The sequence below is a fragment of the Eschrichtius robustus genome, chromosome X (assembly GCF_028021215.1).
Source record: "Eschrichtius robustus isolate mEscRob2 chromosome X, mEscRob2.pri, whole genome shotgun sequence".
Lineage (NCBI taxonomy): Eukaryota > Metazoa > Chordata > Mammalia > Artiodactyla > Eschrichtiidae > Eschrichtius > Eschrichtius robustus.
In genome coordinates this window covers 96,680,581-96,708,213 of record NC_090845.1, presented here as the reverse complement: position 1 = coordinate 96,708,213, position 27,633 = coordinate 96,680,581, and the positions used below count along the sequence as shown (strand labels likewise).

Genomic DNA, 27,633 nt, shown 5'->3' with positions numbered 1-27,633 from the left:
GCTTGGTAATGTTTGGAGCTTATGGTTACACTCACTCCTCCAGGCAGGCCTGACTGTCCTGCTTGGAATAATTTTGATCATGACCATGATCCACTGTAGCCTCAGATTAATTACCTATTTTTTGACATAACTCCTCAAAGTCCGACCCATTCAGGTCCATGTTGGAGTAACCTATGTTTCTCATTTGGGTCCTGAAAAATCAAGAAATGGAATCGAGGAGTCTGGCTCCTGGCTAAAGACCTATGTGTGATTTTTCAGGCCCAACCATATGGTTAACCTCATAGAGAAAAGCTGCCCATCCCACACCAGCATTAGTGCACAGCCAATGCATGTCAGTCTCTGAAGGGAATTGTAGTAAAGGAGTCAATCCCCCTGGCTGGTCAGGCTCTTATGCATATCTGCACTGAAAGGCCTCTTTATATGGAACCTTGGTGAAGACGTCTTCATTGAGAGAGGGGGAACCTTGAGGACATTTTTTCTGTACTCTGACTCAGTAGTTCTCCACTCCTAGCCCTTTCCCCCTCCCTTCTTTCATCCCGCTGTCAGGTATACTAAAAAAAACAGCAGTTTTTTGTTCCAAGCTCCGTGAGCAGTGAAACAATTCCCCGTGTCTGTGCTGACCCATTTCACCCTCACTGGCACTGTTCCATGAGGAATAATGGCACAGTGGGGGAGCCCACGCTTTCTCTGGTTTATGTTTTGCTTATACACACTGTCACAGTAAGAGACTAAAGGCTTGCCTGTTACTTTCATTTTGGCTTGTTGTCTTAATCAGTACTCTGACACCTGGCAGTTAAGTGCTCTCCAGCTCAGCTGAGCTCCTGACAGGACTTAATTTTTGTTAAGGATCCCAATGACCACACACAATTAACAGCTTCCAAAAGCATTTGAATACAGCAGTAATATTCAGCTTTCTTAAAAAAACAACAACAATGAAGTATAGATTCTTGGCCATTCTATTGTTTTATTTAAATATTAGTTTCTGGCTATAATTCAGTAACTTTTTAATTGATTTGACACGTGTCCCACATTAAGATGGCTCAATTCCTTTGGTATTACTGGTTGGTAACTTGGCACATACCTTTTGTCCCCGAGGCCCTGGCGGCCCTTCTGGACCTGGAAATCCGGGCAAACCTGGATGGCCTTCCAAACCTGGAAATCCTCTCTCCCCCTGCAATTGAACAAGAATGAAAGATAAAGTCATTTGTGAATTTTCCAGCACAAACATGGTTGAGATTCAAAAACATCAAATGACTATCTAGAGAAGACTAAATTAATTTAATTATGCTAAGTTCAGAGTGTCCACTAACATGGAGAAACCTGTAAGATATGAGTGGAAAAACACAAACCACTCTGAATTTATATCATATTTGGTAATGTAATCTCTTGCTTTCTCGTAAAAGTAAAAAGCTTATCAGAGATGAAGTGAAGTTTAAACATACTGACATCAAGAATTTAACAGGGAAGATGGCAATAAATCCAGGAAACCAGGAATGAAGGAGTTACATGAAATAAGTATGGTGCAGGGATGAAGAAGGGTAAAAGGAAAACATCAGAGAAGATTTCAGGTTTGCTGTGGAGTACAGAGTTGCAGGATTCTTCAGAATGGAAATTCATTTGCTGATTAGTGATGAGTTAGCTAGAAAAAGGCTCTATGACATCAAAATTTTTATATTTTTCTCTGATTGTAAAATCAACACAAAAAGGAATAAATGTTTGTTGTAGAGAAAAAGAAAAAACCACCAGTAATTGTGACTCAAGTCCCAGTTGTGACCACAGCACTTATCAACACCAGCACAGGAGGGCTGTCTACCTACTAGTGAGGGTCTACTAGGTCTACATCTTATCAGCATCTATCAGGAAAGGCTGCCTGATGTGCCTATCTATACAACCAGATAGGTGGGTGTTGCAGGGCGACCATGTATACTAATATACCATTAGGTAGACACATTAGGGTTAGTTAACTTGCATACAGTCAATTATATTAAGAGTGTGAACCCTAACATCTCTAGGGGATCCAGTCACAGAAAGCAGATTCACCACTATTAAGTTTAAGAACCCTAAGGGCTCACAGCCCCACGGCATGTGCTTCCAACTGCAGGGCTGCAAGCAGTTCCTCTACTTTCCTAAGGCTTGAAGGTGGAGTCTCTGGCCAGAGGCTCTGGACTTTGTTCTGGGAACCCTCTTCTCCCCAGATCCTATCCACAGTGACAGCCTAGGCAGCACCTGAGGAAAAGAAAGCATCCATATCTACAAGGCAACTGACTAATGGGCCATTAGAAGCACTTACCCTTGGAGGTTAAGGTACAATAGACTTTCATTCATAACCCCAGTATGTGTGTGTATCTGTGTGTGTCTGTGTGCGTGTGGCAACAGGGGGTAAATACTAAGTTTAGCCTAGATAGCTTAGATGATCTTGTATCGGATAACTTCTTATGTTGAAGCATCCTACAATAAATGTAAGTACTTTGAAAAGGCTACTTCTGGTCAGTTTTCACTTATTACTTCAAAGCCAATGAAGCAAATGTTAGCCAGTTAAAGGTAGGCCTAAACATTCCTGTAGCTTTGACAATAACTATTATTGACATATTACAGCATTTTCTATTTTCTATAAATATATCTCTTTATTGTTTTTAATTACTCATAGAATTATGATAATTTAGTATCCATCAATCTCAATGCCATTATTTTGAAGGAAATAGAGCAAGAGAAGAAAAATAAAAGATTCAAAAATTTTAGAGCTGGATTGGCTCAAATCATTACATAGCCCATACTGGCAGAGCGGGTAGTAGAAATCTGACCACAAGTGCCAGTCAGAAAGGAAGCTAGAAGGAAAAAAACTATCTAGTTCGAGTAGATTTCCATAAGTGGAAAACACAGCTACGTTTTGGGATCTCCGCTAGTATTTAGAGCTTATCTCTGCCAAAACTTGAGGATAATGCTTGAAGAGAGCTATATTTTCTCAGAAGCAAAACTGCTACCCAGGCTATAGATGCGAGAGGAATACACTAGAAACTGAAAGTAGAGAGTGCTAAAAAGCTTAACTGTGTTGGTATTAATAAAAACCATATACCTATTCCAGATACTGGCCCTGAAATCTCACACTATAGTCAAACGATGTTGTAGTCCTATCTAGCTGACAGAGCAATATTATACCACGGAAGATAGAAGGGCAATTACTGGAAAGTAGCAAAAAGAATTGCAATAGCAATCCCCAGCCTTTGAAAGGTAGAAAGTTTCCTGCAGCAGAAAGTACAGAAGGCTTCCATGAGGAGAGGGTGCCAGGAGGGCCCTCGACCTAATTCCTAATACAGATGGTAGGGAAGGCTGACATTTGTTATGTGTCTACCCTTTGCTACTGGTTGTCAGGCAATTATTTAATCCTTACAGCTACCTAGATTTTACTGTAATTTGCTAACACTCACTAACATAGAAAATGATGTACTACATCTATTTCTGAAGGTCAAACTTTAAAAAAAAACCTGGTTTATGCTGCCTGCCCATATTTGAATAAAAAAATCAGTCTTATTTTTCTTTATGGAATAATATTCTTCTCTCCCTGCCTGTCCTTTAAATATTGGTATTACTCTGGATGCCCTTTTTTGACCCTTTCTCACTCTTTCCTGGGAAATCTCAAACATCAACATATTTTTCCCTAAAAACTGGGCTCACAGGCCAACCATCTTAAACATCTCCACTTGAATATCACACAGGCACCTAACATTCAACAGTAATAATAGCAAACATGCATTGAGTGCTTTCTATGTGCCAGAGTTCATTCTAAACTCTTTCCATGTTTTATCTTATTTAATCCTCCCAGTGACAATATTAGGTAAATACTATTATTATCTCCATTTTACAGATGAACAATTAAGGCAAAGAAAAGTTGAATAATTTTTCCAAAAGCAAACTTAATATAAATAACACTGAATTCATTATCTTTCTACCATCTTACCTATTTCAGGAAATAACACAACCCAGCTACCTCAGCCAGAAATTTATAATAATCTTGACTCCACTCTCTCCATTACTCCTTCATCGAATCAATTATGTTATCCTCATCATTGTATTCTTAGTGCCCAACAGGACAAATACTCAGAAAATATTCATCCAGTGAATGAACTTCCTTAATGGATTATATAAAATTTATGGCACATGCTTTCTTCAAAAATTCAGAAAAAAATAAGAGGTAGGTTTAGGAGAAATTATACAAAAGATGACTTTTTTGTGATAAAGTTGGCTTATATACCACAAGCTAGTGTTAAAAAGAAGGATAACAGACTGATTTACTTAGATGTAGAACCTAGTTTGTGAGTAACAGGTACACATAAAAATGTTACAGTTTTACAGGAAGGGCACTTTATAATCACAATAAGAAAGTTATACAATCATGGGAATAAAAAAATATTTTAAGAATAGTTTCTCATAAAATAAGGCACATGTCACACAATAACTTCAGCTGACAGGCTGATTTGTGGGCATGAATTACAAACCTTTCTTGAACCTCCTAGTATTGAGGATGTGTTAACAGAATTTACATCAGTGAAACTGGTAGGGGCTTGGTTCACTATAGAATTTGTACTAAAGGGAGGTGTAAAAATTAGAAGAAAAAAGTGACCTACAGCTGGTAAACCTGAGACAAGTGCAACATACTTTACTTCAGGAAAATTGATTAGCTATTGACATGATAAGTTTGGACCAAAAGCACAACCAAGAAAGGTCAGAAATCCCAAAAAATACTTACGTCCTTAAACTCTCTTCTTTCACATACAAAATGAAGGGTTTGAAGAAAAGTATTGTAACCTCTTAATTCTATGCTTTCTAAATGAATTCCATCAAATTCATATTTTCTTTAGTAAATAAAATCTCAGATTTAAATTAAAAAAAAAAGAATAGTTTCTCAAGGCAGATACAAAATTAACAGGAAAAATATTGAATTTCTGATAGGAAAAATAAAAATTAGGACAAACTGTTACAATGACAATTATAATTTAAATTATTTTGGATTGTAATATTGTAAAAATGTAAAAATTATACAAGCATATGGGCAAGGCAATACCCTTAGTGGACAAAAGGAAACAGTGATTTAATTAGGTAATGCAATTATAATAGTTTTATAATTATATAAATTATGTGCAATTGTGTCTTCTTTTTTATGTAATTTCTATTTTGTTTTTGTAATTATAAAGAAATATTTGATGTAATTAGAACAAGAATATGGATCTTTGGCAACTGTCAAAATGGAGATAATCTAGGTCAGAGCATCTCAAATTTTAGCTTGCTTCAGAACCACTTGGACAGCTTGTTAAAACAAGATTACCTGGCCCCACCCCTCCAGAGTTAGATTTAGTAGGTCTGCTATGGAGCCTAAGAATCTGCATTTCTAACAAGCTCTCAGTAAATGCTGATGCAACTGGTAGAGGGGCACACTTTGTTTAGATAATATTTGACTGTGACATGAATTTCAGGTTGTCAACTGATTAATTTCTTTTTCTCATCAGGAGCCTGGTGAATTTTGTTTGTTTTTAGCAGTATGCACTTGGACACAGTCTTTTGGCAGAATGTACATACTTTATTATAACCGTGTTAAACTTATTTTTAAAAAGCAGTTTTATGGAAGTAAAATTAACATACCATAAATTTCACTTATTTAAAGTAGACAATTTGAACATTTTTGTCACATATGTGACAATCAAAATAATGAACATATCCATCACTCACAAAAATTTCCTTGTTTTTTCAACAAACGGTGCTAGAACAACTGGACATTCCATGCCAAAAAAAAAAAAAAAAAAAGATTCTAGACACAGACCTTACATCTTCACAAAAATTAACTCAAAATGGATCAGAAACCTAAACGTAAAACACAAAACCATAAAACTCCTAGAAAATAACATGGGAGAAAACCTAGACGACCTTGGGTATGGTGACGAATTTTTAGATACCACAACAAAAGCACAGTCCACAAAAGAAATAATTGATAAGCTGGACTTCACGAAAATCAAAAACTTCTGCTCTGCAAAAGACAATGTCAAGAGCATGAGAAGACAAGTCACAGACTGGGAGAAAATATTTTCAAAAGACACATCTGACAAAGGACTGTTATCCAAAATAGACAAAGAACTCTTAAAACTCAACAATAAGAAAACAAATAACCTGATTTAAGAATGGGCCAAAGAGGACTTCCCTGGTGGCACAGTGGTTAAGAATCCACCTGCCAATGCAGGGGACACGGGTTTGATTCCTGGTCCGGAAAGATCCCACATGCCGTGGAGCAACTTAGCCCGTGTGCCACAACTACTGAGCCTGCACTCTAGAGCCTGCAAGCCACAACTACTGAGCCCACGTGCTGCAACTACTGAAGCCTGCGTGTCTAGAGCCCGTGCTTCGCAACAAGAAAAGCCACCGCAATGAGAAGCCTGTGCACTGCAACAAAGAGTAGCCCCCGCTTGCCGCAACTAGAGAAAGCCTGTGTGCAGCAACAAAGACCCAACACAGCCAAAGATAAATAAAATGAAAAAAAAAAAAGGAATGGGCCAAAGACTTTAACAGATACCTCACCAAAAAAGATATACAGATGGCAAATAAGCATATGAAAAAATGCTCCACATCATATGTCATCAGGGAAATGCAAATTAAAAAATACCTCTACACACCCATTAAAATGGCAAAAATCCAGGATACTGACAACACCAAATGCTGAAAAGGATGTGGAGCAACAGAAACTCTCATTCACTGCTGGTGGAATGCAAAATGGTATAGCCACTTTGGAAGACACTTTGGCAGTTTCTTACAAAACTAAACATACTCTTAACATATGATCCAGAAATCACATTCCTTGGTATTTATCCAAAGGAGTTGAAAATTTATGTCCACACAAAAACCTGCATGCAGATGTTTATAGCACCTTTATTCATAATTGCCAAACTTGGAAGCAACCAAGATGTCTTTCAGTAGGTGAATAAAGTGTAGTGCATCTAGACAATAGAATATTATTCAGTCTAGAAAGAAACAAGCTATCAAACCATGAAAAGACATGAAGGAAGTTTAAATGCATATTACTAAGTGAAAGAAGCTAATCTGAAAAGTCTGCATACCATGTGATTCTAACTATATGACACTCTGGAAAAGACAAAATTATGCAGACAGTAAAAAGATCAGTGGTTGCCAAGGGGTACAGGTGGAGGAGATGAATAGGTGGAGCACAGAGTTTTCTTAGGGCAGTGAAAATACTCTGTATGATAATATAATGATGGATACATATCATTATACATTTGTCCAAACCCACAGAAGGTATAACACCAAGAGTAAACTCTGAGGTAAACTATAAACTTTGGATGATAATGACATATCAATGTAGGTTCATCAGCTGTAACAAATGTACCACTCTGGTGGGGGATGGTGATAGTTGGGGAGGCTGTGCATGTATGTATGTGTGCGGGCAGGGCACATATGGGAAATCTGTATCTCTTTCAATTTTTCTGTGAACCTAAAACTGCTCTAAAAAAATAAAGTCTTTAAAAAATAACAATACTAAAGTAAACATTATAAATATTAAAAAAAATTTCCTTACCCCCCTTTATATCTTCCTCATACCTCCACCCATACCCCCAGGCAATAAATGATTTGCTTTCTATCACCATAGATTAATTTGCATTTTCTAGAATTTTACATAAATGGGATTATACAGAATATACCCTTTTTATCTAACTTTTCACTCAGCATAATTATCTTGAGATTTAGAGGTGTGTCAATAGTTTATTCCTTTTTATCACTGAGTAGTACTCCATTGTATAAATATATATTTGACCCTTGAACAACATGGGGGGGTCAGGAACACCAACACCAGTACAGTTAAAAATCTGAGTATAACGTTACAGTCCGCACTCCAAATCTGCAGTTCTGCATCTGTGGATTCAACCAACTGCAGACTGTACAGTACTGTACTAGGTACTTATTGAAAAAATCTCCATACAAGTAGACCCATGCAGTTTAAATCTGTGTTGTTCAAGGATCAGCTGTACTATAATTTGTTGATTCATCCACCTGTTAAAAAGCAGTTGAGTTGATTCCTGTTTCTGGCTATTACATATAGAGCTATCATGACATCATGTACAAGTATGGTATAGACATATGCTTTCATTTCTCATGGGTAAATGCCTAGGAACAGAGAGGGTCATATGACAGGTTTATGTTTACCTTTTTAAGAAACCGCCGAACTATTTTCCACAGTGTTTGCATGATTCTAGATTTGCACCAGCAATCTATGATAGTTCCAGTTGCTCCACACCCTTGTCTATATTTGGTATGGTTATGCTTTAATATTTACACATTCTAATAGGTTTATAGTAGTATCTCATTATGGTGGTTTTATTATGCATTTTCCTAGTTAATAATGTTGAGTATCTTTTCAAATGTTTATTTGCCATCTCTATATCTTCTTTTGGGAAGTGTCTTAAAACCTTTTTCCAATTTGTTTCTAATTTAATTTTATTTGGGGATGTTTGTTTTATTATTTCATTTTAAGATTTCTTTATATATTCTGGTTTCAAGATTCTTATCAGATATGTGATTCATAAACATTTTTCCCTAGGCTGTAGGTTGTCTTTTCATTCTCTTAACAATATCTTCAGAAAAGAATAAGTTCTTAATTTTGATGAAATACAATTTTTCAGCCTTTTCTTTTATGGATCATGTTTTCTGGTGTCATATCTAAGCAATATCTATTGACACCTAACCCAAGGTCACAAGGATTTTCTCCTGTTTTCTTCTAAAAGATTTGTAGATTTAGGCTTTACAGATTTAGGTTTTATATTTAGGTCTATGATCCATTTTGAGTTAATTTCTGTAAACAGTGCAAGCAATGAGTCAAAGTTCATTTTTGTGCATATGCATATCCAATTCTTCCAGTACTATTTGTTGAAAAGACTATCTTTTCTCCCCTGATTTGCCTTTGCACTTTTGTAAAAAAATCAATTCATCATGCACCTACGGGTCTAGTTATGGACTCTATTCTGTCCCATTCATCTATATGTCTATCCTTTAACTACTAGCACACTATCATTTATTCTAGTTTTAGACTAAGTCTTGGAATTGTGTAATATAAATACTCCAGCTTCATTCTTTTAAAAAGCTGTATTAGCATTTCTATCTGAATTTTAGAATCAGCTTGTTAATTTCTACAAGAAAAGCAAGAATGTTTATTGAATCTGTAGAAAAATTTGGAGAGAATTGGCATCTTAGTAATAGAGTATTCTAATCCCTGAACATGATATATACCTACATTAATTCAGGTGTTCTTTTATTGCTCTCAACAATATTTTTGTAGTTTTCAGTGTACTGGACTTGCACATTTTTGACTGACTTGCTCCTATGTATTTTAAATTTTTGATGCTCTTGCAAAAGGCATTTTTATAATTCCAATTTCCTAATTTTCATTGTTAAAATATATACATACAACTGATTTTTGTTTATTGATCTTATCTTATTGGGTATGTTTATCCTGTGATCTTTCTGCACTCACAAGTTTTAGGAGTATTTTAGTATTGTTCATCCACAGAAAAAGAGACAGCTTTACTCTTCCTTTCTAGTCTGGATGCTTTTCCTTTTCCTTTTCTTGTGTTACTGCACTGGCGATGTTGAATAGAAATGGTGAGAGCAGACATGCTATGAACTTAGGAGAAAGCAATGTAGTCTTTCTCCACTGAATATAATTTTAGCTACAGGGGTTTGGTAGATGCTCCTTAAGACTGAGGAAATCAGTTCTATTATTTCTAGTTAGCTGAGAGTTTTTATCAGAAACAGGCTGGGACCTGGGACCCTTTGCTGCAGTGCTGCAATGCTTGCACCTGGACACACCTCTCCTCGAGCAACAAAACACAAAGAAACTATATGGGACTAAAAATAACACAGAAACTATATGGGACTAAAAATAACCGCATGCATGTGCAGTTGGGGCAAATTCTGGACCCAAAAAGAAACAAAAGATCAAAAAACCCAACTGCCACTTTTGAAGAGCCTGGAGCAAAAGCAGGGTACTGAGCATGCCCCCTGCACACAACACCACCAGAGGGGTGGGCAAAACACCTAAGCCACCCCTCTGGCCCGATCCCTGGATGCACCCCTACCCCTGCTGCAGCAGGGGCTCCAGTAAAGCCTTGCCTTAAAAAAAAAAATCCATGATGGATTTTGGTAAATGCTTTCTTTGCATCTGCTGAGATAGTTACATGGTGGGCTTATTTATGTTTAAAATTTGTATTTAGTCTTTTAATATGGTGAATTATAAGTTTGATTTTCAAATGTTAAACCAACCATGCACTCCTTGCATAAACCCCACTTGGTAAGAACACATTATCCACTTTATATGCCATTGGATCTGATTTACTAAAATTCTGTTCTTCATTTCTGCATCTATATTAATGAGCTATAGCTTAATGATTTTTAAAATTTTATCTTTGTCTGGTTTGGGTATTAGGACATATTTGTTTCATAAAATTAGCTGGACATCAGCCCTAATGCTTCCATTTTCTAAGTTTATGGAAGATTGATATTGTCTCTTACATAAATGTTTCATATAATTCATCAGTGAAAACTTCTGGACTGGAATTTTTATGTGTGTGTGGGAAGAGTTTGATAATTCAATTTCCTTAGTAGATATAGGGCTAGTCATATTTTGCTTCATTTAGTTAGTTAGTTAGTTTTAGGTAATGTGTATTTCTCAAGTTATTTGTCCATCTTTCTTCAGTGTTCTTCATTCTGCTGTTAAAAGCCCACCTGGTAAATTGTTCTTTCTTATATTTTGCTTTTCAAATCTAGATTTCCCTCCTTTTTATTTCACAATTTCCAGTGCTCTGTTGCGATTCTCTATCTGTTCACTCATTATTAGCAGAGTTCCCTTTAAATCAACAAATATATTTATCCTATCTGCTTTAAATCTTTGTCTAAAAATTCTAACATCTGTGTTATTTCAGAGTTAGTTTTCATTGATTGGTCTTTTTTCTTGACCATGGGTCGCTTTTACTTGTTACTTCACATGTCTAGTAAGTTTTAATTGCATATTGGACATTGTAGTTAATATGTACACATACTGGATTCTTTTATATTGTCTAAAAAGTACTGAACTTTTATCTTAGGAAATAGCTAACTCAGCTGAACTAACACTTAGAACTCTGTTTTCCTTTCAGTGGACAGCAGTTAAGTCTATGTTCACTTATTGCAGGCTTCCAGCTGTTCCTTCTTGCTGGGTTGCATGAATCCTCCCCTATACATATAAAGTCCAGGGTCCAACCAAGTATTTGGGCTGCATTTACAAGCAGATTTTTGGGCTCTCCATTCTGTGACTCCCTCCATTCCAGCATATCTCCCATCATTTTCCAGCCATTCTGGCATCCTCAATTCTGTCCTTGACTTCTCAAGCCACTGAGACTTTGTTTTTCTGTCTGGGTTCTTGCCATCCTTTGCCCTGCAGACTGAAGTGCCCACCCAGGAGAAAAGGCACATAAGTGCAAACTTGCCCACTGTACTTCCCTTCTTTAAAAGGTAGATTCCTCTCTACTTTTTTCCTACTTTGGCCACTCTCCTGTACTATTAAATAGTTGTTATATTTTGTCCAGAGTGTTTACTTCTTATCTTAAGGAGAGTTAATCTGATAAAAGTCATTCTGCTAGTATCAGAAAGGAATCCCTCTTGGTCTTTTTACTGCTACAGAAAGTAGCTTTACTATAAAACTACTCCCCTCAAGCTAATGTTATTCAAATAAGGTTCTGTATAACACTCTTCAATTATTATTAATAGGTGTTCCGTTAGAAGGAAGGAAAGTGGGTTAAATGGTTAAATAGAGCTTGGAAATACAGCACTGCAAAACAAACAAATAGGTTTCTTTACTCCAGGACTTTTAAACACCTTTAGTATGCTAGTGTACCTTCTATATGCCTAAATGGAATATGCTCTTGAGATATTATCCCAAACTTTTTCATATATCATTAGTAATATTCAATAATTCATTCAAAAATATTCACTGAGCCCCAAAGAGTGAAGACTAGGGTACGATCACCTTCCTCCTAGTACAATTCCTTTTTGGCCACAATTCACTATCACTTTTTAATCTTCTGTTTTCAAAGGCTAAATTATTTACCATATGGATTTTTACAGAAAGTGTTTGCTGATCTCTGAGATACAGTCTAATCCTTACAGCAATCTAAAATAAGCAATAGAGTAAAATTCATTTTATTTAATTAGATGCTGAGGTACAAGCCCTGTTTTTTAAAAAAAATATTAAAATCACGATTTTATTGGTTTTCCAAGTTTTTGAAGGCTTATCTCATATCTTACCTTTTCTCCTTTTATACCACTACAGTCACACTTTGATCCTGGAGAACACCCATAGCAAGCCTATAAGGAAGAGAAAAAGGGAGGAAAATCATTAAATATGAACCTGAAAACCAGACTCTGACTTAGAGCTCAAATGAATTCAACAGTCCAAACTTGTAAAACAACTACCAGAAAAACATCTGAAAGGATATATACTAAATTGCAAACAATGGTTACCTCTGGGGAATCTTTCATCTTTTATTGTATACATTTCTGTTTGAACTTTTCAAAATGAGCAAATATAATACTTATAATTTTAAAGTGAAAAATGTCTTTTTAAAAATGAAAAAGAAATCCATACAACTGCCCTGTAATATGATTTTCAGCTCTAAGGAACTCATTTTCTCTACTAACATCACTTGTAAGAAATTACCTCTCAATCTATATTAGCAAAGACCTTGGCAACTAGCCAAAGATGCCTGCCACTTAAAGTCCCTTGCTTTTCTGCATTCATGAGCATGAAATAACATACTGCCTTTTACCACCTTTCTTTCTTTGCTTCCACTATTTCATCACTAGTAGCTCAGTCTCTAACAGCTCCAAGCTTTACCACAAAAGTTGTTCCCACAGACTAGGTGTCCTAAATAGCCACTCGTAACAACTTCATTCACTCATATGAGGAATTGAGGTACTAGAGCCAGAAAAATATACTCCTCCAAAATAAGAACCTGTAGGACAAGAAGACAACAGATGATGTCTGCCATCCAGAACTATCCATTACTCTGGCGTGAAGCTGAACTGCTTAGATAAACAAATAGTAATTAGTTTAACATATGTAGATAGCTCAGCATTTATGTACAATAAGGGGTTATGCTTCTCATCAAATCAGAGAAATTTTTATGTGATGTAAATACCAAATAATGTTTATCAATGTTCAGCCATGGGAGGCTATGAATTAAAATGTACCTTAGCCTCCTTCCCAACATTCCGTGCTTTCCTTTACTCCAATCACTACCAGAGTACCTCCCTCAATCCTTAACAAACTACTAACCTTGTCCTTCTGGTTAGAAATCCTAACCCACTCAGCTGCAACTAGACGTCACCCTCATGCTGAAACTCCTTTTCCTGATTATAACAGCAAACTACAGTGGCTTGATGTTGGGGGAAATCTCTCACGCACATTGCCAAAGACTGTTCCAATAAAAGATGTGAACTTGACATTTCTAATTGAAACTGTTATATAGCCACTATTTATTATACATAGGTGATTAGGTTATACACTCTGCTTTTAGTACTATATGTCAACTACATTAAGAGTTAAACAGACTTATTTTTATTTTTTTAACATCTTTATTGGAGTATAATTGCTTTACAATGGTGTGTTAGTTTCTGCTTTATAACAAAGTGAATCAGCTATACATATACATATGTTCCCATATCTCTTCCTTCCTGCATCTCCCTCCCATCCTCCCTATCCCACCCCTCTAGGTGGACACAAAGCACCGAGCTGATCTCCCTGTGCCATGCGGCTGTTTCCCACCAGCTATCTATTTTACATTTGGTAGTGTATATATGTCCATGCCACTCTCATACTTCGTCCTAGCTTACCCTTCACCCTCCCCGTGTCCTCAAGTCCATTCTCTACGTCTGCGTCTTTATTCCTGTCCTGCCCCTAGGTTCTTCAGAACCATTTTTTTTTTTAAGATTCCATATATATGTGTTAGCATACGGTATTTGTTTTTCTCTTTCTAACTTACTTCGCTCTGGATGACAGACTCTAGGTCCATTCACCTCACTACAAATAACTCAATTTTGTTTCTTTTTATGGCTGAGAAATATTCCATGGTATATATGTGCCACATCTTTATCCATTCATCTGTCGATGGACACTTAGGTGGCTTCCATGTCCTGGCTATTGTAAATAGAGCTTCAATGAACATTGTGGTACGTGACTCTTTTTGAATTATTGTTTTCTCAGGGTATATGCCCAAGAGTGGGATTGCTGAGTTGTATGGAAGTTCTATTTTTAGTTTTCTAAGGAACCTCCATACTGTTCTCCATAGTGGCTGTACCAATTTACATTTCTACCAACAGTGCAAGAGGGTTCCCTTTTCTCCACACCCTCTCCAGCATTTATTGTTTGTAGATTTTTGGATGATGGCCATTATGACCGGTGTGAGGTGATATCTCATTGTAGTTTTGATTTGCATTTCTCTAATGATTACTGATGTTGAGCATCCTTTCATTTGTTTGTTGGCAATCTATATACCTTCTTTGCAGAAATGTCTATTTAGGTCTTCTGCCCATTTTTAATTGGGTTGTTTGTTTTTTTGATATTGAGCTGCATGAGCTGCTCGTATATTTGCAGATTAATCCTTTGACAGTTGCTTCGTTTGCAAATATTTTCTCCCATTCTGAGGGTTGTCTTTTCATCTTGTTTATGGTTTCCTTTGTGGTGTAAAAGCTTTTAAGTTTCATTAGGTCCCATTTGTTTATTTTTGTTTTTATTTCCATTACTCTATGAGGTGGGTCAAAACGGATCTTGCTGTGATTTATGTCATAGAGTGTTCTGCCTATGTTTTCCTCTAATAGTTTTATAGTGTCTGGCCTTACATTTAGGTGTTTAATCCATTTTGAGTTTATTTTTGTGTATGGTGTTAGGGAGTGTTCTAATTTCACTCATTTACATGTAGCTGTCCAGTTTTCCCAGCACCACTTATTGAAAAGTCTATCTTCATTTTATTATCTTGCCTCCTTTAACAAAAATAAGGTGACCATATGTGCATGGGTTTATCTCTGGGATTTCTATCCTGTTGAATTGATCTATATTTCTCTTTTTGTGCCAGGACCATACTGTCTTGATTACTGTAGCTTTGTAGTATATAGTCTGAAGTCAGGGAGCCTGATTCCTCCAGGCCTGTTTTTCTTTCTCAAGATTGCTTTGGCTATTCAGGGTCTTTTGTATTTCCATACAAATTGTGAAATTTTTTGCTCTAGTTCTGTGACAAATGCCATTGGTAGTTTCATAGGCATTGCACTGAATCCGTAGATTGCTTTGGGTAGTACAGACATTTTCACAATGTTGAATCTTCCAATCCAAGAACATGGTATATCTCTCCATCTGTTTGTATCATCTTTAATTTCTTTTAATAGTGTCTTATAGTTTACTGCATAAAAGTCTTTTGTCTACTTAGATAGGATTATTCCTAGATATTTTATTCTTTTTGTTGCAATGGTAAATGGGAGTGTTTCCTTAGTTTCTCTTTCAGATTTTTCATCATTAGTGTATAGGAATGCAAGAGATTTCTGTGTATTAATTTTGTATTCTGCAACTTTACCAAATTCATTGATTAGCTCTAGTCGTTTTCTGGTAGCATCTTTAGGATTCTCTATGTATAGTATTATGTCATCTGCAAACAGTGACAGTTTTACTTCTTCTTTCCTGTTTGGATTCCTTTTATTTCTTTTCCTGCTCAGATTGCTGTGGTTAAAACTTTCACAACTATGTTGAATAATAGTGGTGAGAGTGGGCAACCATGTCTTTTTCCTGATCTTAGTGGAAATGGTTTCAGTTTTTCACCATTGAGAATGATGTTGGCTGTGGGTTTGTCATATATGGCCTTTATTATGTTCGGGTAAGTTCTCTCTATGCCTACTTTCTGGAGAGTTTTTATCATAAATGGGTGTTGAATTTTGTCAAAAGCTTTTTCTGCATCTATAGAGATGACCATATGGTTTTTCTCCTTCAATTTGTTACTATGGTTTATCACATTGATTGATTGCTGTATATTGAAGAATCCTTGCATTCCTGGGATAAACCCCACTTTATCATGGTGATCATGTGCTTTAATGTGCTTCTGGATTCTGTTTGCTAGTATTTTGTTGAGGATTTTTGCATCTATGTTCATCAGTGTTATTGGCCTGTAGTTTTCTTTTTCTGTGACAACTCTGTCTGGTGTTGGTATCAGGGTGATGGTGGCCTCGTAGAGTGAGTTTGGGAGTGTTCCTCCCTCTGCTATATTTTGAAAGGGTTTGAGAAGGATAGGTGTTAGCTCTTCTCTAAATGTTTGAAAGAATTTGCCTGTGAAGCCATCTGGTCCTGGGTTTTGGTTTGTTGGGAGATTTTTAATCACAGTCCCAATTTCAGTGCTTGTGATTGGTCGGTTTATATTTTCTATTTTTTCCTGGTTCGGTCCCAGAAGGTTGTGCTTTTCTAAGAATTTGTCCATTTCTTTCAGGTTGTCCATTTCATTGGCATATATTGGTTGTAGTAATCTCTCATGATTCTTTGTATTTCTGCAGTGTCACTTGTTACTTCTCCTTTTTCATTTCTAATTTTATTGATTTGAGTCTTCTCCCTTTTTTCCTTGATGAGTCTGGTTAACGATTTATCAATTTCGTTTATCTTCTCAAAGAACCAGCTTTTAGTTTTATTGATCTTTGTTATTGTTTCCTTCATTTCCTTTTCATTTATTTCTGATCTGATCTTTATGATTTCTTTCCTTCTGCTAACTTTGTGTTATTTTTGTTCTTGTGTGTCTAATTGCTTTAGGTGTAAGGTTAGTATGCTTATTTGAGATTTTTCTTGTTTCTTGAGGTAGGACTGTATTGCTATAAACTTCCCTCTTAGAACTGCTTTTGCTGCATCCCACAGGTTTTGGGCCGTCGTGTTTTCATTGTCATTTGTTTCTACGTATTTTCTGATTTCCTCTTTGATTTCTTCAGTGATCTCTTGGTTATTTGGTAGCGTATTGTTTAGCCTCCACGTGTTTGTATTTTTTATGGTTCTTTTTTCTGTAATTGATATCTAGTCTCACAGTGTTGTGGTCGGAAAAGATACTTGAAACGATTTCAATTTTCTTAAATTTACCGAAGCTTGATGAGTGACCCAAGATATGATCTATCCTGGAGAATGTTCCACGAGCACCTGAGAAGAGTGTATTCTGCTATTTTTGGATGGAATGCCCTATAAATATCAATTAAGTCCATCTTTTTTAATGTATCATTTAAAGCTTGTGCTTCCTCATTTATTTTCATTTTGATTGGTCTGGCCATTGCTGAAAGTGGGGTGTTAAAGTCCCTTACTATTATTGTGTTACTGTGAATTTCCCCTTTTATGGCTGTTAGCATTTGCTTTATGTATTGAGGTGCTCCTATGTTGGGTTCATAAATATTTACAACTGTTATATCTTCTTCTTGGATTGATCCCTTGATCATTATGTAGTGTCCTTCTTTGTCTCTTGTAATAGTCTTCAGTTTCTTTTGTCTCATATGAGAGTTGCTACTCCAGCTTTCTTTTGATTTCCATTTGCATAGTATATCTTTTTCAATTCCCTCACTTTCAGTCTGTATGTGTCCCTAGGTCTGAAGTGGGTCTCTTGTAGACAGCATATATACGGGTCTTGTTTTTGTATCCATTCAGCCAGTCTATGTCTTTTGGTTGGAGCATTTAAACCATTTACATTTAAGGTAATTATCGATATGTATGTTCCTATTCCCATTTTCTTAAATGTTTTGGGTTTGTTATTGTAGGTGTTTTCCTTCTCTTGTGTTTCCTGCCTAGAGAAGTTCTTTTAGCATTTGCTGTAAAGCTGGTTTGGTGGTGCTGATTTCTCTTAGCTTTTGCTTGTCTGTCAAGGTTTTAATTTCTCTGTCGAATCTGAAGGAGATCCTTGCTGGGTAGAGTAATCTTGGTTGTAGGTTTTTTCCTTTCATCACTTTAAATATGTTCTGCCACTCCCTTCTGGCTTGTACAGTTTCTGCTGAAAGATCAGCTGTTAACCTTATGGGGATTCCCTTGTATGTTATTTGCTGTTTTTCCCTTGCTGCTTTTAATATGTTTTCTTTGTATTTAATTTTTGATAGTTTGATTAATATGTGTCTTGGCATGTTTCTCCTTGGATTTATCCTGTATGGGACTCTCTGCACTTCCTGGACTTGACTATTTCCTTTCCCATGTTAGGGAAGTTCTCAACTATAATCTCTTCCAATATTTTCTCAGTCCCTTTCTTTTTCTCTTCTTCTTCTGGGACCCCTATAATTCAAATGTTGGTGCATTTAATGTTGTCCCAGAGGTCCCTGAGACTGTCCTCAATTCTTTTCCTTCTTTTTTCTTTATTCTGCTCTGCAGTAGTTATTTCCACTATTTATATTCCAGGTCACTTGTCCGTTCTCCTGCCTCAGTTATTCTGCTATTGATTCCTTCTAGAAAATTTTTAATTTCATTTATTGTGTTGTTCATCATTGTTTGTTTGCTCTTTAGTTCTTCTAGGTCCTTGTTAAACGTTTCTTGTATTTTCTCCATTCTATTTCCAAGATTTTGGATCATCTTTACTATCATTTCTTTGAATTCTTTTTCAGGTAGACTGCCTTTTTCCTTTTCATTTGTTTGGTCTGGTGGGTTTTTACCTTGCTCCTTCATCTGCTGAGTAGTTCTCTGTCTTCTCATTTTGCTTAACTTACTGTGTTTGGGGTCTCCTTTTTGCAGGATGCAGGTTCGTACTTCCCATTGCATTTGGTGTCTGCCCCCAGTTGGTGAGGTTGGTTCAGTGGGTTGTGTAGGTTTCCTGGTGGAGGGGACTGGTGCCTGTGTTCTGGTGGATGAGGCTGGTCTTGTCTTTCTGGTGGTCAGGACCGCAGCCAGTAGTGTGTTTGTGGTGTCTGAGAACTTAGTATAATTTTAGGCAGCCTCTCTGCTAATGGGTGGCGTTGTGTTCCTGTCTTTCTAGTTGTTTTGCATGGGGTGTCCAGCACTGTAGCTTGCTGGTCATTGAGTAGAGCCGGGTCTTAGCATTGAGACGAGGATCTCTGGGAGAGCTATTGCCGATTGATATTATGTGGGGCCTGGAGGTCTCTGGTGGTCTAATGTCCTGGACTCGGCCCTCCCACCTCGGAGGCTCAGGCCTGACACCCGGCCAGAGCACTAAGACCTTCTCAGCCACATGGCTGATAGGAACTCTAAAGCTCAGATGCTCTCCTCAGAAAGTTCAAGATTCAGATTCCAACTATGGCACAGATAGCAGCCTACGGCAAGATCAATCCTCCCTTATGACCAAGACAACTTCTGGCTTCTTCACATCTTTGCTTGGAGATGTAGAAAATTCCTTTCCCATTCTCTCCTGTAGCCCGTTATGATGAGTCTTGGAAAGCAGATGAGTGGTTTATTACTGAGGATATTAAAGCACAGGAGCCAACAGCCAGATGAAGAGATTCATAGGGTGAGGTCGAGAACAAAGAAACTTCAGTCCTCTTGGAGTTTGGAGCCCAGCACAGTGGCACATGGAGGCATTCTGCTTCACCAACCTGGAAGCTCTATACAGACTCTTAAGACTTACACATCAAACATGAAGTGAGTACTACTAGAGGCCAGAAAACCTGTTAGGTGCTAAAAATGAATAAGGCAAGACTCATTCCAACATACATAACTAATTCAACAAATACTTATTGATCACCTGTTATGTGCCAGCCATTTGGTTATGTTAGTTGCACGTAGAGATACAAAGACGGTACATCATTGCTCTCTAATGGGAAGGATAATCCCATACACAAAAATTACATCACAGTGTATCAGGAACAGAGGTTAATTTAAGGTATATAATAGTGTTTTGTACAAACATGAATTCTAGATTCCAAAGTAAAACTTATAAATTTTAGAAGATACTGATTCATGAGAATGGTTATACTCATGGAATTAGATTGTGCATATTATCAACACTCAATTACATGCATTAATGGAGGAGTAAAGGACAGCGATAATATAAAATGACTGTAAACCTAAGAACAATTAAAATTTGACTTTGAAGTGTATGTCTGCATTTTATACATAAATATATTTGCATAGTGTTTTGGTTTCGTAAGTAAAAGGTGGTGTAACATTCCATTTTCATCTTTCATTAAGAGTTTTTATGTAAGTACTGTATATTATCTGTATCTTACTTATAATATACATATAGTATTATATGTTATATATATATAGTACTATGTGTTACCACTTATATGTGGAACCTGAAAAGTAAAAGAAACTAGTGAATATAACAAAAAAAGAAACAGACTCACAGATACAGAAAACAAATTAGTAGCTACCAGTGGAGAGAGAGAAGAGGTGAGGGGCAAGATAGAGAGGGGATTAAGAGGTACCAGCTACTAAATATAAAATAACTAAGCTACAAGGATATATTGTACAGCAGAGGGAATATAGCCAATATTTTATAACTATAAATGGAGTAAAATCTTTAAAAATTGTGGATCACTAGGTTGTACATCTGAAACTTATATAATACTGTAAATCAACTGTATTACAATTAAAAAAATAAAAAAAGTTTTTAAAGGAGTTCCACCTTTTTAAAATACAAATTAAGTTCCTGAAAATAATGCAAAGCAACAGCCTAATAGGATTGATCAACATGGAGAAGATACTATGTAACCTGTCTTTATAAATGTATTTCTGACTTTTCAGTATCCAACAATATTCTCCAACTCCTAATATAATTTACAAAGAAACAATAAAATTTTACTCATACGTGTCATTTTTGAAGTGATTTTACACAAAGTTTTTCTAAAAATTACTAATTTCATCTTTTTGCACTTCTTTATTACTTAACATGTAGTTATACTTTAGAGAGCTCACTATGTAAAACATTTGGTATCTACAGAAAAATTTGTTTGAATTCAACTTGAAAATTTCATTTATATTCTATTTATTCCACCTAGGTTACGATAATGGCTCCGGTACTAAGTTCAAGAAAAAAAAAAGGTAACTGTAATACACAAACCAACCACTAGATGCCATTTTTCATACAGTTATAACCATGATGCCCACAAGGAAACAGCCCCAAGTTGACATCTGTTTAATGGAACAATTTGTTTTTTTACCAACATCTATTAATACTGATTAGTTGCTTAATAAGCACCAAGCACAATATTAGGGCTATAAGTTATACAAAAAAATGGGTGCTGCCTTTAAGGAACTTCCAATCTAGCAAAAAAACAAACAAACAAACTAGGCCTACCAAACAAATGAAAATAATACTTAAATACAATGGAATAATGATATAGCAGACAATGGTAAGAGAAAGAACTCTAAGCTACAAGAAATACATCCTGATTTTACCTCAGGAATTGATTCATTAGATGACTATGGATAAGTCATTCCTATACCCTAGTGCTCAGTTTTCTCCTTGGTAAAATTATATAGACAATATGATATCTTCAGGTAGCGTCCAGCTTTTACAGGCTGTGATTCAGTGGGATTTCCCAAGTGAAAACAAGTTTTATAATCAATAATTGTTATCAAACTTAAGAGAGTTCCCTTGAACTTGGGAGTATTCATAATGGCTCTGTAGAGAACATAAATAACTCCACTTCAATTTCTAAAAATGGGCAGAAATATATCTAGAGGAAAAAGTGGTCATGCTAAGCAATAAAATTAAAATACAAATTTTTTGTGAACAAAGAGTCAGGCAAAACAAACATTAAGTACCTCAGTCTAAAGGACTTCTTAAGTACATATGGAAAAAGTACAGTAGGAGATAAGTCCCCCCAAAAAACTTTCAAAAACTGTGGAAAAACTTATTTAATTCTACAAAGTCACTGAACACTGTTGAAGCAAGAAAACTGGTGCAACTATAGTAATGTTGTACACTTTTTAGTGAGGGAGAAAATAATAAAAAGTATGAAAATTTTTTTATTATCATGTAGTAAAACACATCATGAGGATACAAAAATTAAAACAGTATGGTATTGCTCAATGAATAGGCAGCTCAATAAACCAAAATACAATGGCCAGAAACAGATCTACATAAACACACACACACACACCTACTATAAATATAAGTTGGCATATGAAATAGATATGAAAAGATTGTATTGTTTAACATATGATACTAGGACAAGTACAGAAAACAATAAATTTAGATCTCAGGCTCCTACAATAAAAAATACTAGATATAGGACTAAAAGTACAAATAAAAGCAAACTTCTGTATGCATTAGGATCACTTACAGAACCTCACAAAAATTCAGATACTACAACCCCCATCCTAAAGATTTTGTTTCAGGAAGCTTGAGGTTGGCTACCAGAATCTGAAATTTTAATAAACATCTCTAGGTGATTCTGATTCACGTGTTCTAAGATATATACTACAAAATAATGGCATAGGGAAATAATACCCCAATATTGGAGTTAGGTATCCAGACTGATACGCCTACTTAAAAAAAAAACTTTTATGCTTGAAAAAAACGTAAAAATATCTTAAAAACCTCAAAGAGAGGCACAATAGGCTTTATCAGGCTAAAATCTAGGGGGGAAAACCCTAGTAAGCTGACCACTGAAACTGCTTTTTCCCCGAGGGCATTTACAAAACTTGGAGAATTTGAGATTCTTGTTTTACATTGTAAGGGAGTCACATACAAAATAACCTCAGGGAATTTCAAGAAAAAGACATCTTAGGTCTCAGCAGAGAAGTACAAGGGAAAAAGATCCTTGAGAAGCTGTAACCACAAACTGGTCCTCATACAGATTTGCAGTGCAAATCAGCATTTAGCTGGGTGGTCCACTAACCTCAAACTGTAAATTTGTTCAGAGTGGACTCAAACTGCCTTGACCTCCCAGAGGCTGGGCAGAAATACATATAAATCCTATGTAGAAGAGCATACCTTCATATTAAGCTTCAAAGAATTCCAAAAAATCCTTTTTGAAAGGAAAATAAGCTATCCCATTCAAAAATCACTAAGCATACAAGGAAACAAAATACCATAAGCAAAAAACAGGAGAAACATCTCACAGCAGAAACTACTCAGCAAAGTTTCTAATATTAGAATTAGACGCAAAATATATAATGACTATTTTTACAATGATGAAAGATTTTTAACTTGAAGAAAATAAAGGGACCAGGAAACGGTAAAAAAACAAAAAAAGATTAAAAGAAAAAAAAAAGTAACCTAGCTGAATTGAAATATGAATTCTACAAGTAAAAGCTATGAAATTTAAAATTCAATGGATGAGCTTCAGAGCAGACTAGATGCAGCTGAAGACAGTTAAAACACTTAGTAAAGTAAAAAGAAATTATTTATAATGTAAGATGGAGATGAAACACATGGGAAATGTAAAAGAATAGTTAAGAGACATGGAAGGAAGAGTGAGGTGGTATAGCAAACAGGTAATTTGGGTTACAGAAGAAGAGGTGAAAGAGGGAATGGGGCAGAGGCAATAGTTAGAGATAATGCTAGAAAGTTTTTAAGAACTAACTAAAAATATCTGTAATTCTAAAAGTCCAGCATATCCAATGAAAGAAAAAACAAACCCCAAACCGGATGGAAAATAGTGTAATGTCAGAACATAAAACCAAACCAAAACAAAACAAAACAAAAACAAACAAACAAACAAAAAACCCATGGCCTTAATAGCATCAAGAGAAGAGAGACCGTCTTCAAAGGGGTGACAATTAATTTATAGATTAGTTCTCAGAAATTAAACAGAAGCCAGAAGACCATGAAATTACATCTTTAATATGCTGAAAGAAAACTTTCAACCTGTATTTTTTACCCAGTGAAAATACCTTTCAAGAACAAGATAAAAATACAAATATTTTTAGACAAACAAAAACTGTGAAAGTATGCCCCCAGCAGGACTTCACAAAAGGAAATTCAAACCTTTCAAATATCTTCTCCTGTATGTGAAAGGAAATATAAATGAAGTGGAGGGTCTAAAATACAAAAAGGGGGACCTCCCTGATGGTCCAGTAGGTAAGACTCTGTGCTCCCAATGCAGGGGCCCGGGTTCGATCCCTGGTTGGGGAACTAGATCCCGCATGCTGCAACTAAGAGTTCACATGCCGCAACTAAAGATTCTGCATGCCGCAAATAAAAGTCCCCACATGCCACAACAAAGATCCCACATGGGGCAACGAAAATCCTGCATGTCACAAGTAAGACCCAGTGAAGCCAAATAAATAAATAAATAAACAAATAAATATTTAAAAATAAAATACAAAAAGGAATTAAGAGAAAAAAAGTAATACATTTGTGGTTGAATTTAAATAAATACTAACTATAAAACACAATTATAAAAATAGGTGCAGGGTTCAAAAATACAGTACTAAAAGATAATACAATGTAAGTCAGGAGAGGATGAGTGAAGTTAAAGTATTCTTCGATCCTTGTAACTGTAAAAAACAAGTATGGCCACTGATTACTTTAGACTTTGGTAAGATAAGCATAAAACCTAGGAATTCTAAATTCTACGATAAACCTTAAAAGAAGATAAGCAAGGTTTTCCAAATTATTGGAGAAGGACAATACTCAAATCCAAAAGAAGAGGAAAGAGAAAGAGAAAGAAAATGCTATCTTAGAGAAGGCAATACAACTAAAAGAAATATATCAGCAATTATATTAATTGCAATTAAGTATAAAATGACACAGCATGAAGAAATAAATCAGACAAATTTGGAATATGGTATATTAATAAAAAAAACTAGCATGGATTATTCAAAAAGTCAGTGCCATGCCACTTGTAAATGACAGCTTAAGGAACTCTATGAACCAACTCCCTAACGAAACAACAATAAATGATGAAATCTAGAAAAAAAAACTAAAAATTTAAGTCTCTGGATATTGTCTGAAAAACCTATAGCAAATGAAGAAACACTTATTCAACAAAATTTACTAAATCTCAGTATGAACAGCAAGAATCTATAATAGTAGGGGACTCTGACACCCCAATTTCACCAATGGACAGATCATCCAACATGAAAATAAATAAGGAAACACAAGCTTTAAATGACACATTAAACAAGATGGACTTAATTGATATTTATAGGACATTCCATCCAAAAACAACAGAATACACTTTCTTCTCAAGTGCTCATGGAACATTCTCCAGGATAGATCATATCCTGGGTCACAAATTAACCCTTGGTAAATTTAAGAACATTGAAATCGTATCAAGTAGCTTTTCTGACCACAACACTATGAGACTAGATATCAATTACAGGAAAAAGTCTGTAAAAAATACAAACACATGGAGGCTACACAATACACTACTAAATAACCAAGAGATCACTGAAGAAATCAAAGAGGAAATCAAAAAATACCTAGAAACAAATGACAACGAAAATACAACAACCCAAAATCTATGGGATGCAGCAAAAACAGTTCTAGGAGGGAAGTTTATAGCAATACAGTCCTACCTCAAGAAACAAGAAGCATCCTAAATAAACAACCTAAACTTACACCTAAAGTAATTAGAGAAAGAAGAAGAAGAAGAACAACAAAAAAACCCCCAAAGTTACCAAAAGGAAAGAAATCATAAAGATCAGACCAAGAATAAATGAAAAAGAAATGAAGGAAACGATAGCAAAGATCAATAAAACTAAAAGCTGGTTCTCTGAGAAGATAAACAAAATTGATAAACCGTTAGCCAGACTCATCAAGAAAAAAAGGGAGAAGACTCAAATCAACAGAGTTACAAATTAAAAAGGAGAAGTAACAACTGACACTGCAGAAATACAAAGGATCATGAGAGATTACTACAGGCAACTATATGCCAATAAAATGGACAACCTGGAAGAAATGGACAAATTCTTAGAAAAGCACAACCTTCCAAGACTGAACCAGGAAGAAGTGGAAAATATAAACAGACCAATCACAAGCACTGAAATGGAAACTGTGATTAAAAATCTTCCAACAAACAAAAGCCCAGGAACAGATGGCTTCACAGGAGAATTCTTTCAAACATTTAGAGAAGAACTAACACCTATCCTTCTGAAACTTTTCCAAAATATACCAGAGGGAGGAACACTCCCACACTCATTCTATGAGGCCACCACCATCACCCTGATATGAAAACCAGACAAAGATGTCCCAAAAAAAGAAAACTACAGGCCAATATCACTGATGAACATAGATGCAAAAATCCTCAACAAAACACTAGCAAACAGAAGCCAACAGCACATTAAAAGGATCATACACCATGATGAAGTGAGGTTTATCCTAGGAAAGCAAGGATTCTTCAATATACGCAAATCAATCAATGTGATACACCATACTAACAAATTGAAGGAGAAAAACCATATAATCATCTCACTAGATGCAGAAAAAGCTTTCAACAAAATCAACACCCACATATGATAAAAAACCCTCCAGAAAGCAGGCATAGAAGGACCTTACCACAACATACTAAAGACCATATATGACAAACCCACAGCCAACATCATTCTCAATGGTGAAAATCTGAAACCATTTCCACTAAGATTAGGAACAAGACAAGGTTGCCTACTCTCATCACTATTATTCAACATACTTTTGGAAGTTTTAGCCACAGCAATCAGAGAAGAAAAAGAAATAAAACGAATCCAAATTAGAGAAGAAAAAGTAAAAGTGTCACTGTTTGCACATGACATGATACTACACATACAGAATCCTAAAGATGCTACCATAAAACTACTAGAGCTAATCAATGAATTTAGCAAAGTAGCAGGATAGAAAATTAATGCACAGAAACCTCTTGCATTCCTATACACGAATGATGAAAAATCTGAAAGAGAAATTAAGGAAACACTCCCATTTACTATTGCAACAAAAAGATAAAATACCTAGGAATAAACCTACCTAGGGAGACAAAAGACCTGTATGCAGAAAACTATAAGACACTGATGAAAGAAATTAAAGATGATACCAACAGGTGGAGAGATATACCGTGTTCTTGGATTGGAAGAATCAATATTGTGAAAATGACTATACTACCCAAAGCAATCTACAGATTCAGTGCAATCCCTATCAAACTACCAACAGCATTTTTCACAGAACTAAAACAAAAGATTTCACAATTTGTATGGAAACAGAAAAGACCCTGAATAGCCAAAGCAATCTTGAGAAAGAAAAACAGAGCTGGAGGAATCAGGCTCCCTGACTTCAGGCTATACTACAAAGCTACAGTAATCAAGACAGTATGGTCCTGGCACAAAAACAGAAATATAGATCAATGGAACAGGATAGGAAGCCCAGAGATAAACCTACGCACATATAGTCACCTTGTCTTTGATAAAGGAGGCAAGAATATACAATGGAGGAAAGACAGCCTCTTCAATAAATGGTGCTGGGAAAACTGGACAGCTACATGTAAAAGAGTGAAATTAGGACACTCCCTAACACCATACACAAAAATAAACTCAAAATGGATTAAAGACCTAAATGTAAGGCCAGACACTATCAAACTCTTAGAGGAAAACATAGGCAGAACACTCTATGACATACATCACAGCAAGATCCTTTTTGATCCACCTCTTAGGGAAATGGAATAAATAAATAAATAAATAAACAAATGGGACCT

At 35.8% G+C, this 27,633-nt stretch overlaps 1 protein-coding gene across 1 annotated transcript in view; it reads right to left on the bottom strand.

Annotated features, from left to right (window-relative positions):
* Nucleotides 1-27,633, bottom strand: part of COL4A5 (collagen type IV alpha 5 chain) — a 250,955-nt gene that overhangs the window by 114,020 nt on the left and 109,302 nt on the right. Inside the window, exons 2-3 of the mRNA XM_068532465.1 lie at nucleotides 12,331-12,390; nucleotides 1,082-1,171 (exon numbers count right to left, since the gene is read on the bottom strand). Of these exons, the coding sequence (XP_068388566.1) occupies nucleotides 1,082-1,171; nucleotides 12,331-12,390 (150 nt within the window). The remainder of the gene's footprint in view (nucleotides 1-1,081; nucleotides 1,172-12,330; nucleotides 12,391-27,633) is intronic.